The 16,174-nt window shown below is 40.6% G+C and overlaps 1 protein-coding gene across 1 annotated transcript; it reads right to left on the bottom strand.

The window, feature by feature from the left end:
• Nucleotides 1–2,526: 2,526 nt before the first annotated feature.
• LOC142947816 (GRAM domain-containing protein 4-like) lies at nucleotides 2,527–16,153 on the bottom strand. The gene is made up of 19 exons (XM_076089669.1): nucleotides 15,843–16,153; nucleotides 13,918–14,161; nucleotides 13,029–13,134; nucleotides 11,433–11,553; nucleotides 11,266–11,333; nucleotides 10,637–10,769; nucleotides 10,499–10,524; nucleotides 10,220–10,311; nucleotides 9,595–9,686; nucleotides 9,007–9,055; nucleotides 8,511–8,582; nucleotides 8,373–8,416; nucleotides 7,982–8,091; nucleotides 7,617–7,771; nucleotides 6,151–6,298; nucleotides 5,675–5,768; nucleotides 5,128–5,218; nucleotides 4,783–4,851; nucleotides 2,527–4,614 (listed from the first exon to the last, which is right to left on the bottom strand). The coding sequence occupies exons 2-19, from the start codon at nucleotides 14,101–14,103 to the stop codon at nucleotides 4,507–4,509; spliced, it is 1,764 nt and encodes a 587-aa protein (XP_075945784.1). The 5' UTR covers nucleotides 14,104–14,161; nucleotides 15,843–16,153; the 3' UTR covers nucleotides 2,527–4,506.
• Between the last annotated feature and the right edge of the window lie 21 nt (nucleotides 16,154–16,174).

The raw sequence follows: 16,174 nt of genomic DNA, 5'->3' as shown, positions 1-16,174 counted from the left end.
AAAGGCGCCAAAAGGGAAAGACGAGTAGGTAGCGCGAAACCGCCCGTAATAGAAGTCTAATGATTTATCAGCAGTCTTGTAATAATCTGCCTCATCAATTAATGACAGAGGACCAGTAACACAGAACCAGCACTGAACGCACCTTATGGAAAACCATTAAAAATATTATATAATTCATAATTAAGTCTCGCCCTGTGTGTGTGAAGCTTTTAAATAAATTGAACCTTTTACGGCATTTTATTGTTTAAGTAAATACTTCCAAGTGTCATAATTAATGTAGAGTAACCTGAATAAAGATATTATGTTCATGTTTTAAATGAGTTTCAGGCTAATAGTGTTCTATAGACCCCCTAGTGGTCCTTGCTAGTAGTGCAGTTATAGTGAAGATTGTTTTATGAACTTTTTAAAAGATATTGATTTATATTCACTAAAATGAAATATGTATTTTAAACTTACTAACTTGTGTGTTAAGGCGTTACAGCACATTCTTAATCCTTTATTTTCAAAGAATGAAAGAGTTTAGTCTTTTATCTTCTCCTTTTATATATTTGGCAGAGAAGTTCCCAGATTTACTGGTACTTTGAGTTGATGATTCACTGGTTACGATGGTCGTTCAGCACTGACGGATGAATACAATCATGTCGTTTGAGTCTAGAAAATGCACGGAGAGAAACAGCCGGAGATAAAAACACGCACACCTGCTGTTAGTCTGGTGATAATAAAACCCTCCCTGCTGATACCGAAGGCTGTAAAACATCATGACAGAAGCAAACTCTGAACTTACATCAAATAACACGGAGCAGGAAACAGAAACGTTTGTCAGCAGATGAACTGATGGAATGGAAATAAAATGTGTCTGTTGATCGTTTGGCTCAAACCGTTAATAAACTCTTATTCATTATAAAGCTATTTATCAGTTTTTCAACTTGTTTTGTTTATAAGAGATTCCTGTCAATATTAATTAACTGATTATATTTAATATGTGGTTCATACGGTCTCCTTAATGATTAAAAAAAGAGATGCAAACTTTCCTTCTGAAACCAGAGGAAGAATTTAACCTGCAGATGATTCTCTACTGACACCAACAGGCTGAAGCGGGTACTGCACAGAAACAACAAGACTCAGTGTTTGACATTTGATTTTACTTCAATTTTAAAAAATCTACATCACTTTTTAACAACAGAAATCATTTCATTAAAAAAAAAAAAAAAACACCTATTTGTACAATGACACCATTTTATAAAACCATTAAATCCGAAAGACTCAACAGAAGACGTGAACATAAACGAGGTGGAAACTAAAACCTGAGAATCCACGAAACAAACTGAGGAAGATTAGGAATCAGGAAGCGCAGGACACACAAAGTCTAGATGAGGCAACGTGGCGTTAATAACTGGCATCAATACTGCAACAATAAAAAACAAAAACAGCTGAAACTTTTATTTTCATGAGAAACAAAATCAAAAACTACAAAAGACAAAATACTTGGCAACGAAAGAGCTTTGAGAGGCCCGATCACTGAAGTGAGAAAGATCTATCAAAACATGTGTTTGAATAAAAACATTGATATAATGTTATACTGACGCTTTCATTAAAATGTATGTTCAATGTGCAATTTAAAAAACAATTATTACCAGAAATATTACCTCATTTTAATCAAATTGGATCTATTTTGGACAAATTTTTTTTTTTGAGTGAATTTCCCGTGAAATAAAAGTAATAAATGCTGGTGCGACAGCCTTCAGACTGACAGTTAATAGTTAATACACAGTGACAGACTGGTGGCAACGAACAGGAACAGACACACTATTATAAAATGTAAGATGGCTGCTCTTTAGCTGGCTAGCAAACACTTCATCAGGACGCAAAAACAAAGAAAAAGTAGTTTACTTAATTAATGTAAAAACTAAGAACGCCCGTTAGGACGTCGTCTACTTATCTCGGTTCAAATTTTAAATTAAAAGCTTAAAAGCCAAGTAGCTCAACAATCATTCGTTTGTGAGAACAAATTAGTTTTGTAATTTATTCTGTAACACCTGCCGGCTCTGAACAAAGTAAAAAGAGAATCTGGACAGAAAAAACGTCACCGTTTTGTTTTAGCTTGTTTAGCTTTAGCCGATTAGCTACGGTTAGAAAAAAAAAAAAAAGAAGTTATACTTAAAGTGGCAATAGACAACTTTTCAACTTTCCCCCTCTCGCGTTTACAAGTGGTATTATTGATCGCTTTCCGTTTTACTCAAAGGCCACTTATTAGCTTTAGTTAATTGTATTTATTCAGACCATTGGGGGAAAAGAAAGAAAGAAATATATTATATTAGAATGACTTCCCAATGCGGCTGCATTTTGTTTTCCAAAGTTACGTCGGTTGTTCCACCGCCGTAGCCATTACATCGTGCAAACAACATTCAGGATATATTGATGAGTCAAAGAAAAAAAAAAACTTGTCTATTGACACTTTAAACAGGAGCTCAACATATTTAAAATATATATATATATATATATATATATATATATATATATATATATATATTTTAGCCTTTTGTTTAGCCTCTTAGTCGAGGCTGAAACTCCGTACCAACAAGAAAACACGTCGGCTAACGTTAAGATCAACAACAGTTAGTGAGTTTTAGGCTCGCTTTATCCGTTTGTTTGTTTACGCACGCATTATGTTTCGCTTACTTTAACATTGTGAGATAGGGCATTTGTGCTGCGTTCAAGTGGTATCAAAATTAATTTAAAAAAAATGTGTTCCCACGTTGGACAAATCTCGTGAACACCCTCTCAAGTCAGAACAATATCACAAAAACATATTGTTTACGCAATAATACGGTAGTTTACACTTAGCTTTAGCTTGTTAGCTTTCAGCTAAAACAAAAAAGAGCGACGCTGAAATAAATTTAGTGGTTTAGATTATTAGCGTTAGCTTTGAAGCTTTTAGGTGAGACACAAAAAGAAGCTACGTTGGTTAATTCTGTGGTTTACATTAAATGTTCTAGAACATTCATATAGAACACAAACCATCAAAAACATACCATAACTGACTGTAAGGCTTAGCTGCTAAGTACAATACAGAGTCGTACGATGAACTTTTTACAAATCCCTGAAGACACTAATGTAACTTAATGAGGTTTAAAAATGTTAATCTGCTAATACTGTGAAACAACAGATTAAATGTATTAAATCTAAAACACATTTTCTTTTTCTTCAGAAAAATCGGTGTAAAATATGTCAGTGTGACGCTGCCATAAGGAAAGTAAGTACGATGTTTCTATCATTATAAACTGAATATTTTGAACTATTTGTCAGACAAAAGAAAAATATATTGATGGCTTCTGGACAATTTCCCCAAATTTCAAATTTTTTAGACCAACTTATTTAATTAAAATGTAAATAATTGTAAGTTGCAGCCCCACTTTAAAGATCATATTTTTAGTTTTACCACTAGTTGACGCCAAAGTCTTTAAAATGAACAAGTGAGATCTATTATTGTTTGATACAAGTGGGTTTATCCGTTTTATGGCATTTCTGTCTCTTTATAACTTTCACTGATTCGAAGGTCTTCAAATGTCTTGTTTTGCCCGACGAACAGCCCAAAACAGAGATATTCAGTTTTCAACAAAGAACGATTCAAGTTTTTGATTGATAATTGACTTGAATGAGTAATCAATTATCAAAAATGCCAACACCTCACAGTCACCTCACATTGTGTAGTAAACTTTTTGGTGTAATATCTTAATGTACCTCCATGGAAGTAAACTGAAATTACACAACGGCCTCAACAAACCGCGGCGATGGAATTCAAATGCAGAAATGCTTCTTTCGGACTGATTTTCAACAATGTCGTAGCTCGTGTTTCACATTAAAAGCCTACCAAGTAAAGGAGGGATTGTGCCCTTGGAGGGCTTTTAATGTGAAGCATCTGTGCAGGAAGTTTAGAGCTGCACTGACTGCAGCTGAACACGGATAGAATTTAAAAAAGTAGAAGCAACTGGAAACAATTACTGATGTTAAACAGAGAAAGTGTTTGAGTGGTGAGCTGCTGTTGTACAGAAATGTTCTTTATAGTGAATTTATCCCGTGAGACCACGTAGCACAGCTAACCTCACCCTCAAAGCTTCGGTCTCTATTTGTTTATGCAGGCGATTATTTGAGAATTTACGGTAAATTAGCAGTCAGGATGGCCGTTCAGTTGTCTGTTCTGTGGGAGCTTTCTGTAACAGTTAAGGAACAGTGGTCAGTTTTGGTCGTATTGGTCGTAGGCTGATTCTGACATAGAATCAGAGATTTGTTGTAAATCGGCTGATGTAATATTAATCAATATTTAGTTTGATGACTGAAGGGGCGGCTCAAATCACACGAGAGCAGCTCAAACTAAAATCAGCAGCTGTTTGAAGACGTCAGCGATGAACACAGTGAAGTGTGTGTGTGTGTGTGTGTGTGTGTGTGTGTGTGTGTGTGTGTGTGTGTGTGTGTGAGAGAGACGGCAGCCATCTTGTGGAGGTGTTACTATGTCTCCGGGCCGGTGGCTGTCGTCATGTTAAGGATCTTGTTGTACTGAGTGAAGATGGCGTCGAAGGCCTCGTCTCTGTGGATCATCGCGCCGAACACCATGGGCTGCAGGAGACCAGAAGGTAAGTCAGTGTCATTTACTTCTACTTTACTGAACTTCTATGTTATCAATCAATCAGACTGTGTCTATAAAGCACGAGTCATACATCAAATGCAACTCCAAGTGCTGAACATAAAGAGTTGATTAATATAGACACGTGACTGGCCCGCTACCTTTTGTGTGGATGGCGTCGCGATGGAGATGCCCATCCCAGATCCAGGAAGCACCGACAAAACTTTGTACTGTGAGTGACAGAGAAGACAACACGGCGAAATAAACTTTACTGTCATACTGTACTTTACAGCATCAGTTCCTGTACTGAAACCACAACAAGACGGAAAACATGAAGCAAACTGGAATTGATGTAATGACGAATAAATGATTGATAACAGGAATATAGAGTATAAAGCAGCCATGTCTTCCTTATCAGACTGTGTAGCACACCGACAGTGATGATGACGAAGGTGATGATGACTGAAGTCCTGTTTCTGTGAGAGGTTCAGTGAGACTCTACGTACCTTCTGGATGTCGGTGATGTCGAGCAGCTTGATGACTTTGTTCCTCTTGGAGGATCCAGATCTGGAGCTGGAGCTCTCGAAACACAGATAGCTGAGGAGACGGAGGAGAAAACTCAGAGCTGCAGGATTTTACATTTTACGTCTAGTTGATGAATAATTAACTGAACTACTGTAAACGCGTTGGACGATAAAGTTTGTTTACTAAAACTAATACTTCTTCTTCTGCAGCCTCACAGAATGTAGATTTGATCTCCCTCTAGTCTCTGCACATTTATGAAGTAGAATCATAAAATCTCAGGATGAGCACACATTTTTTGCTCAAGTTGAATATTTTAAAGTCACACAGAGACGTCTGTGCCTCACTTCACGTCTAACCATGCCCTCTTACATCGCTCCATTGACTCATTTTAATTTAAAGAGTAACACCTGCTAACAGACATTTATTTAATTGTACATATGCTCAGATACCAGGCAGATCTTCAGGAAGAAAACAACCAAATTTGACAGAAAAGAATAAAACTGAGCCGACAGGACGTGAGGGCCTTACTTCTCGGTGACGTAGAGGTACCCGTTGCGGATGTAGTCCGTCGGCGTCTTCTTGTCTCTGTTGATGAGGCAGCAGCGCCAGCCGTTCTCACACACTGAGACAACAGAAACAGAAACAAGAATCAGACAACAGCTGACGCCACCTGCTGCAAGTAGCTTGTTCTGGAGATTTAGGGGTGGAAACATGGTGGTTATTTGACTCATTCCAGTGGTTTTATATATTTTTTAAGGGCCATAACTGAATAAACATTTCGTTATTTCCCATCAGAGTCAAATTCCAGACAATGTGAAGACTTCCTAAAAGCATTTGGACTCTTATTTTCGGAGATAAATCTCATAATTTAACATTTTGCTGAATGAACAATGCCTTGGGGGCCTAAATCCTCCCACGGTCCTGCAGAGAAATGTGTAAGAAATGAATAAAATAATCTTCCTCCAGTCTGAATTGTGAGCCGAGATGCGACGGTTCCTCCCCACCTGTCAGAGGGCGCTCGCTCTCCGGCAGACTGAAGACGTCGTGAAAAGCTCCTCTCTTGGTGCTGGAGTATCGTCCTCCGTCCTCGTCCCGGCTGACGCTCAGAGGAGCTGCGGCGCCGAGGGTTCCTCGGCCGGCCGTCACGGTCACCTGGACAGGTAGACAGGTAGACAGAGGGAGGAGGGGGGGGGGGGGTATACTGGATTAGAAAAGCAGCAGCAGGTACTGCGGTGGCATCCTCAGCAACACGGCCAGAGAGTGAAGCTGCAGTACAGTCAACAAGAACAACTCACCTGTCCAGGTGTGTTCACAGCTGTTTGACAGATTAGGTCTGAACTCTATGATCGCTTCTTTTTCACTTTGTCTGTGTTGTTGTTCTTAAAATGTGCCAAAAATCTTCTGATGACATATATATATACACACATATATATATAGTGATTCTTAGAGTCTTACCAGTAGTGGAACTAAAAATGAAGGTGGCGCGAGAGGAAAGAACCGACATAAACATTCATTCACAAAGTGGTGGTAAAACCGAACCCAAAACATACGTAAACACAAATAAAATGTTGATACAAACCTTAAAATTTGGGTAAAAACAGGAACACTTGGTAAGATTTAACCTGAGTTTGTGCTCAGGGTGGCGCTAGAGGAAAGTGGTCGTTAACATCTAAGTGGACAGAAATCCTGGAGACGTATCAACGTGTAAACCGCCGTTTCAAAGTTGGATCGTCTTTTTTTACAACAAACACTTTCCAGAAAAGCAGCAGTTTTACGACCTTCGCTCTCCTGATGTCAGCAGCTGTATCTGTTTGATCTAAAGGCTGCGTGACAACATCAATGTTTGTTGCACTTTTACGTGAAACCTGAAGCAGGAATCCACAAATTCAGAAAAGATCCAACTTGAAAATTGAGCTGAAGACAACAAAGATTTTGACTCAACCCAGTTCAGGTAAAAACATTAAATTTGGATACAAACCTGAAGCGTAAAAGCCTGAATATTCAAGTTGGATCTGATCCGAAGTCCGTCCTGCAGGAGGCGCTACAGGAAAGGTGGTTACAATCTAAAGGGTTCATCCTCTGGAGAGCGGGAGTGAGACATTCACTGACACACCGACTAGTAGGTTTTGATATATCTCACTCCAGAACAAATCAGACCATCACTGTGACTACTAACAACAACAGCTGATTGTATTGATTCTACATCTCTAATAAACAATACTGACCTCTGCGACTACGCGACTACACACACACACACACACACACACACACACACACACACACACACACTGGTCCTACCTGTTCATACTCAGACAGCTGAGAGAGAAAAACAACAACAGAGAAGTGAAACCACCACAGACCAGATCCCCCACTGGGACCAGTAAGAACCGGTCACCAGTTTGCACCAGGTGTCACCAGACCAGCGCTTCGGGTCTGTGAGCCGGACACTTGTCAGAGAGTTGGGACTGACCCGTCTGCTCAGCGTGGTGCCGCCGCACTCCTTCAGCTGCAGGTCGGTGGGTAAGTTGGTCCAGATGATGTACGGCGTGTCGAAGCGCTGCCTCAGCTTGGGACAACTCTTAAAGATGAAGTCGATGATGAAGAACTTTATACCTGCGTACACACCTGAGGAGGAGGAGGACACCCATCAGAGACACTCTGCAGGACTGAATCACACACACTTACTCTAATATTCACTTCCTGGATCTTTGTCTTGTTCTCCGTGTACAGAAACTAAACAGATATTTGTTGTGAAGAGGACTTTCTACAACCTCAGAGCATGAAAGAGCATTCAGCCGTCTAGAGGAGTCCTCTCAGACAGGTGTTGTGTCGTACCTATGAAGAATCCCAGCAGTTTGAACGGCAGCAGGCAGGACGAGATGAAGGCCACCCACAGACCAACGTACAGCTTCTGAGTCAACTCTGGCTGAACCCACATGAACAGACTGCGCGCGCACACACACACACACACACACACACACACACACACACACACACACACACACACACACACACACACACACACACACACACACACACACACACACACACACACACACACACACACACACACACACACACACACACACACACACACACACACACACACACACACACACACACACACACACACACACACACACACACACACACACACATTAAAGATCTGTGTAGGAACCACGAGTTCACTGTAACCTGAAACAAAGTGTGTGCAGAGTAAACTCACTTCTTTATTTTCTCCAGGATGTTTGCCATCTTCCCAAACAGATTCTGTGAGGACCAAACAAACAAACGCGTGTTGTGAAATCTGCCTGCAGGTGTCAGACGGTGACCGAGAGCCTCCGGCTGCTCCGTCACGTCTCACCTGAGCTTTCTGAGCGACGTCCAGAACCAGCTGGAACTTCTCCGACACCGTGAGGTCTTCTTTAGGAGGCTCCTGTGAAACGGAGCAGACATGTCAATCACCTGCACACTGATTTAGGGCGGGACAACCTAAGCAGAGTGATTGTAAACACCTGGCGGCTGTGTGGAACCTCTAACTTGCTAAATAACTAGTTACTAAATGTGCAAATTAAATGTAGTGGAGTAAAAAGTACAGTATAAAGTTACATGACAAAGAAATACTTAAGTACATTATCTACAAGTACCTACATGTATCCAAGAACAGTAACGTTTATGAACTCATCTCAAAAAGGCAAAATCTGGGATCCAAATGTTAATTAAATCAATCAAAACATCATTCCTTAATTTGACAGTGCATGTAATAACATCACATGTCCATCAGGTGGAGCTGTTCACTGCCAGATGAAACAAGAAAGATTTAAAACTAAATCAAAGAAGAGTAAAACAAGTTCTCTCACCACGGGCTCCGAGACTTCAGGTACGATGCTCCACTGGATCCTCCAGCCTCTGAGAGAAGTGCATCATGGGAACACACAGGTGAGATGTATGACATCATTTCACACTCACGACATATCCGTGTGTCTGGGATTTAAATTTAGAACTGCTCAGATTTACCAGGTGGTTTTAAAAGACAGCGAAGGTGTAAAAGGATTGAAACAAGAAACCGTTCTGTGGTGTCGTTTTTAAAATCAGTTTCCTTTCCCTGACTGAAGTATTTTAATCCATTTAACCTCTAAAGCTACTTAAGAGGAAAAGAAGGGGGGGGGGGGGGGGGGGCAGTTTATAGTTTAAAAGAAAGAACTTAACAAAAGTCCCCTTTAACAACCCAGAATCAAGGGCTGGCCTGTGGTGGTTTACACGTTTATTAGGAGGAGAGTGTGTGTGTGTGTGTGTGTGTGTGTGTGTGTGTGTGTGTGTGTGTGTGTGTTTGAGAGTGTGACGCACTGTTGCAGAGATTAAATTCTGTGCTGAACCTGGTTTACGGTTTCTGATTCTGGCCGTGTGATTGGCTGACAAAGGGAGGGGGGGGCGGGGCTTGCACGGACCTGGCGATGAGGCAATTCAAGGAGAGGCGGAGGATGGCGAGAAACAGGAACATGGGGACGGCCCAGCCGTGCCACGCCGCGTACATGTAGACCTGTTAACACACACACACAAGTGTATAGAAGTGAGGCAATGTGTCTTTATATAGATAATAAAAAACATGAATGGACACAAACAGATGAAGGTGAATTTATTTAATGTGACACGAATCAAGACAAAGACAAGTCTCTGTGAATGAAATGTTTGTTTATTTATAATATGTAAATATAATAAAGTACTTAGTAATACATAAAAGTAAAACATAGAACACAAAAATAAAAGTAAACAGCTAAAAAGGTGCTTTTCTCAAACTTAAATGTATCTAAATAATTCATGAAGCAGATCAATTATATGTAGGCATTTCTTAATAAATCAATAGATTTAAATTAAGAAAATATTTAGCAAATGAGTATATTGAAAATACATTTTCTGCTCCTTATTTTCATAAAACAAAATAACATTCTTTGTTTAATGAAGAAAACAATACTTCAGTTTCCTCATCAATCGTGTGTGTAGGTGTGTGTGTGCGTGTAGGTGTGTGTAGGTGTGTGTGTGTAGGCGTGTGTGTGTGTGTGTGTCTGGACTCACAATGAAGGCGATGGCCGACGTGTAGACGGAGTTCCAGCTGGATAAGGCAGTAAGGTTCCTCTTGAAATTGGTCACAGGTTTGAATCCTCGTTCTGGAAACACAACAACGGACCAACCGACCAATCACAGACTGAAAGCTCAGCTTTGTGTCTTCTGTATTGTTTTAAATAAACGGTTAAAAACATGAATCTAAAGTGCTTCTCTGAGCACAGGAGTATGTGCACACCCCCCTGTACTGAATGTGATGCCTTCAAGTACAATCGGAAAAGAAAAACTCACTGAGCCGTCTCATGTTTTCAGTCAACCTGTGGATCAGAATATATATTTTAGATTCCAGACAAATGCAGCTCTAACTCAACTGAAGAACACACAGTGAAGAACAGCTTCAGTCACTGCGTCGGTAAACATTTTCTTTACCTCTTGGCACTCAGCGGCTCGTCCGCCTCCACCGGCGGCTCCTCCGGCTGGAAGCGGAAGTCCTCGATATAAACGCCAAAGCGGTCGTAAAGCCCCTTCAGGAAGCTGTCGGACAACGTGTCCTTCTGTTTGTCTGAGGACGGAGAAGAAAAGAGGCCAATGGAGGTAACCGACCTGTTCGTTAGCATTTTATTAAAGTTTATACTCTGAGGTCTGGAACAGACTTAAAATGTCAGAGACATTTAGAAAAAAATATGGACAAATAAATCCCAAACTATGTTTTTACATATAACAGAATTACTAACTAATGCAGGAACAAAAGTATTGATAAATTCATCTGTTACTCAGTGGTGGAGGAAGTATTCAGATCCTTTATTTCAGTAAAAGTACTAAAACCACACCGTAAAAATACTACAAGTAAAGCTCCAGCATCCAACATGTTAATTAAGTAGGAGTATATAAGTGTGACTGTTCTACCATTATATATTCTATAATTAGATTATTATTACTCATGCATTCATGTAAAAACAGGATGTTACTGTATTATAAGAAGGAAGGAGATGATACTGGATCGTATTACATTGTGTAGGTGTCCCTAATAAAGTGGTTGGTAAGTGTAAGAACCTCACCTGTGCTGGTGACTGCAGGTGGAGGAGGGGGCGGGGCTTTAGGCGTCTGAGAAGGTGAGTCTTCAGGTCTGTGAAGTGACAGAAACGACCGCGTCAGCGAAGACACGAACCCTCAAGAACAAGCTGCTCTGACCGACGTCTCACACGACCTCATCTAATAAAGTCACCTGGGTTTGATGACGTCGCTGATCTTCTGCTCCAGCTCCATGCACCTGCTGCGCTCCCTCTCCAGCTCCTGCTTCAGAGACTCCACGTTGGACTCATCCTTAAGTTTCCGCAGCTCCTCCTCTGAAACAGAGGATGATGATGGAGACAAAGTGAGTACCTCTGACCTCTGACGTCACACCGTCACCGCCAGGTGAGAGGCGTTCAGGTGACATCTTCTGCGCTACATCTGGCTTCCTTCAGGGGGCTTTTCTTATCTGATTTTTTTATTTTTTATTATTTATCTGCAGGGAAATAGTGGTGCAGCAGTTGGAATGCAAAGGGGAGGGAATCACCAGAGACCCCCACGATACGATATTATAACAACATTTAAGGAACGATCTTACTGCGATTCTAAACATTTTGCAATATGCTGAGTATTGCGAAAACGTACATTGCCATGTATTGCAATTCATAACCTTTTTCTCATTTGCAAATTATGCAATTTGTCAACATCCGTTATATCTACAGCACAAGAAATAACTCGGCACCATCCAGTGGACTGGAAATGCAACTATTACCAAAAGGTTTAATTTGCTTTATTAACAGTTTGATAATAAAAGTTTGATACCTGGCGTCAAATATCGCGCAAATACTGCGATACTATGTTATACTATTTCTCCCGCACCTCTAACATACGTGGTGCAAATAAAACATAATACAAACAATAAAGATCATCAATAGAAAAGGTGCAAAAACCAAATGTACACAATACCAGGAATGTAAACAGTAAATGGTTCACAGTAAGGTGAACATATAAAACAAAAAATAACAGTTAACGGTGAAGAACAACTGTTTCAATATACAAACAGGTGAATATTATTGTAAGACAGACTTGGTGAACTTACCCTTTAATAGCTGCAGAGCTCATGAATGTAATGCAGCCTCCGCTACATCATGAGCTTCTCCCATAACTACTTAGTAAAGAACTTCCTGTTTCATAACGTTCAACAGTGACCAAGCTGAGCTGACGATACGTAAAGTTTGTTTAATTCCTGTGAATATTATTATTGTTTTTAACGAGGGAAAAACAACATCCTTATTCACTTCTTCTTCTTTGTGTGTGTGTGTGTGTGTGTGTGTGTGTGTGTGTGTGTGTGTGTGTGTGTGTGTGACGAGGTCAGCAGGGTTATTAATAGCTCTGTGTGTGTGTGTGTTACATAAAGCTGACGGACAGATATTGACGGATTACCCAGCATGCTGGTGTGCTGTGGGATGTTTGACAGATTCAAAAGGACACTTTTACTTCTTTTAGTCGGACAAAAGCCACTTACTAGCTCTAACCCGGCTGAAGCTATCAGGCTCCGGGTCCGATTGGTCGGACTGAATCTAAGTGGTTATTTTCAGAATAAAATCTCAGAGAAAACTGAACTTCAGACACGTGAAGATGAGAGGAAGATAAAGAATATGTTGTATTTCTCTGTAGGGTCCTTTCCATAATGCCGTCAGACACTTATAGTAACAATCAGTTTAGCGGCTGCCGTCTGCAGCGACCTCGTTCAATAATGGAACAAAAATAGATCGACACAAACGCAAGGTAAAACTGATTCCATACTCACGTAGGAAGTGTTTCTCTAACAAAGCGATTTCTAGGTGACCCTTGACCTCATTGAGATCCGTCCTCGAGTCGTCTTGGAGAGCTGCAGAAAATGTTCCTGGATCAGCCTGAGGAACGAACACACACACACAGAAATGAATATAAAATAACCAGACGACATAGAAGGTGATACAACAGTGAAATAAAATCAGTTAGAGATGTTTGTGGGGTCCCACAGGGATCAATGCTGGGTCCTCCTCTACTCACAAACCTTAACATAAGAAACTCTACGTCTGATAAGAATAATACTACTATATAGCATTACCTGTGGTCAGACCGCTGTGAAACACAATGATAAATGTTGAAAATACTGTTTGAATATTTTACATCTGGTATTTTCGTAACATAGGTTGTATGTACAATTTAAAAAGGTACTTTGCTTTGGTAATTACATGTTACGCTACTTTATACTTCTACTCCATTACATTATAGAGGTACATATTGCACATTTAGTTAGTAGTTAAAACGAGCTCCACTGGAGCAACTACAACAGTAACATATTAACAATCTAATAATGTCACATATAACAATACATCAGTCACAAGATCACATTTTACTGCAGATGAGAACTTTTACTTTGTAAACTTTGAGTACATGATGACACTTCTGTACTTTAACTTAAGGATTTTGAATGCAGGAGTTGTAACGCAGTGTTTTTGTAGCAGGTTGGTAAAAAACCTGCATCTTTATGGATTAAAATGATTGGAAGAGAGTGAGGAGAACTCAGCTAGCAGTGTTCCGGCTCGGTCCAACCAGAATTTATTACAGAATTTAGTTGCTTTCAAACATAAAGATCAGAAAAACATGTTTATTTTTTTAATCCTGGCTGATGTACTTTCTCAGGTGCGTACCTGAGCGTCACTCTGCTGCTCTCCCTCCACCTCTCTCAGCTCCTCCGAATCTCTGGAGACGAGTCGAGGTTTGATCACGAACTCCTCGGTGCATTCTGTGTCCGACGTATTGGGCGAATCGGCCAGATCCAGGAACTCGTCCCGCCTCTGGCCCCGGAACCGGATCTTGTCCAGATGCTTCCACATGGTGGGCGCCGTGGAGCCGGTCTCTACCTGAACATGACTGCCAGCGGCCCTGCAGAGACTAGAAGAAGGAGGAACACTGAGAAATGATCCACAAAACAGTTCATTACAACCTGATTTCAATAAACTGTGTTTCCACAGTGATCAAATTTAAAATAATTCTACTGTTCAGAATCAACAATAAAGCTGCCGTTCATTTACATCCCGTGAGATGATTCAACACATTAACCTACATCTCCACTGAACCTGAAACTACAGTTGGAAATGGAAAAAACTAAAACGTGTGCTTCTGATGAATCTTCAAACCGACCTGCAAGTGAACAGAAAGCTTTATTTACAAAGGGAGAGTAGACACTCAACGCGCCTGCCCTCTCCCATAAAGACTCATAAAGACAGCTGAAGCAGCCAGTCAGACACTGCACTACACCCCAGATAAGGTAAACATTTAACTAATAGATATCGCCATGAAACTTCCCCAGTTGATTATTTACATGAAGAAAATTATATTCTGTCTGAAATGTTGCGCTTGAATATGCAAATGAGGCTTTATCTAATTCTAACTTTTGGTGAATTAAGAAGAAATCTACAGACACAAATAGACAAAGTAGCAAAATAAACACCTAAATGTGTATTTTGGATGTTTTCTTTCCACTTGTCCGACACTTTTACATTTCAGTATAAATATGGATTAAACAAACAATATATTGTGGTAATTAGTAGCTTTAGAGGCGGGTTGTGTTACCTTCAGACAGAGCCAGGCTAGCTGTTTCCAGTCTTTATGCTAAGCTAACCAGCTGCTGGCTTTAGCTTGTGGAAGACTTTTTTTGTGTGTGTGTGTGTGTGTGTGTGTGTGTGTGTGTGTGTGTGTGTGTGTGTGTGTGTGTGTGTGTAATAACCTATATGCATGAGTCCCACACTGTCTGGACATGTAGGAATGTCTTTATAGTTTAATCACACACATCTGACTGTCTACAGACAACAGAGGACCGACCGGTCTGACTGCTTACAGAAGACTGACGGACACAACGACTCACTAACTGTTTGACTGTTTGCTTTTGTCACGACTGAGTATTTACTGACATAATTAGTGAGTGATGTTAAAGTCACTGACAGAGAGAAGAGGTATTTATTTCCTATACTTGTGTAAAAGTACTAATACCACACTGTAAAAATACTCCACTACAAGTGGATCAGCAAAATGTATGACAAGGGAAATAATTAATTGTGCAGCAAAACGTTCCCGGTCTGTGTTTTACTATTATATTATATTATATTATATATAATGTTTCTGAATTAATATTACTTCTGCATTAATGTATGGAGCACTTCAAACTTCATCACAAACATTCAACATCAACACATCTGGAGTTACCTGAACAGGAAAACTGTGATTTGTAAAGTAAATAAAAACTCAAGTAAAGTACCTTGAACGTGTATTTAAGTACAGTACTTGTACATGTAGTCTACTTAGTTTCATTCCACCACTGCTTACAGACTGAAGGACACACATTTACATCTAAGTGACTGCTTCATTGACTGGCTGATCTGAAAGTCTCCTTCCGCTTCTGTGCACCACCTGAACAGGTGTTAGCCAATCACCACCTGCTGCTTACCTGTCGACCTCGATGAGGCTCAACAGGAAGCCGAGCCGGTACCGCGTTGGACACCCTCAGAGTGAGAGACGTGAAGAGGGAACAAGGTGAGGAAGGAAGGAAAGAGGGAACAGATGAAGGTTTTCTCACCGTGAACCTGAAGCTGAGGCAAACTTTCCCTCCTTCTCTTCTTTGCAAACGGTCCAGACCCGGTTACAAAACCCGCTACAAACCGGGTCAAATCTGCTCCAAACCGGTCCTCTTCTAGACCCGCTCCAGACCACCTCCCTTCTCTCCCTCGAGCTACTCAGTCCAGCTGTGGAGGTTTTTAGGCGGTAGTTAAAAACCAAGTAAAAAAAGGCGAACCGTCCGTGTCTCTACATGTCCATAACAATCACTGTGCTGTGGGCGGGGTAGCCCGGAAGTGACGCCATCACGCTGTGCTCTTAAAGCGAACGTCCGAAGCGCAGTCAGGCGGAACC

The sequence above is a fragment of the Anarhichas minor genome, unplaced genomic scaffold, assembly GCF_050575085.1.
Source record: "Anarhichas minor isolate MPS153535 unplaced genomic scaffold, ASM5057508v1 ptg000011l, whole genome shotgun sequence".
Classification (NCBI taxonomy): domain Eukaryota; kingdom Metazoa; phylum Chordata; class Actinopteri; order Perciformes; family Anarhichadidae; genus Anarhichas; species Anarhichas minor.
The sequence above is the reverse complement of the archived record's forward strand: the minus strand, read 5'-3'. Positions and strand labels throughout refer to the sequence as shown.

Bases quoted from the DNA above. Each gene is read 5' to 3' on its own strand.
- LOC142947816 (XM_076089669.1), bottom strand. From the start codon at position 14,103: ATGTGGAAGCATCTGGACAAGATCCGGTTCCGGGGCCAGAGGCGGGAC. The intron at 10,312-10,498 runs GTGAGTTTTTCT...TTGTGTTTCCAG, and splicing joins TGAAAACATGAGACGGCTCA to AACGAGGATTCAAACCTGTG. The intron at 5,219-5,674 runs GTAAGGCCCTCA...CCGTCTCCTCAG, and splicing joins TACCTCTACGTCACCGAGAA to CTATCTGTGTTTCGAGAGCT.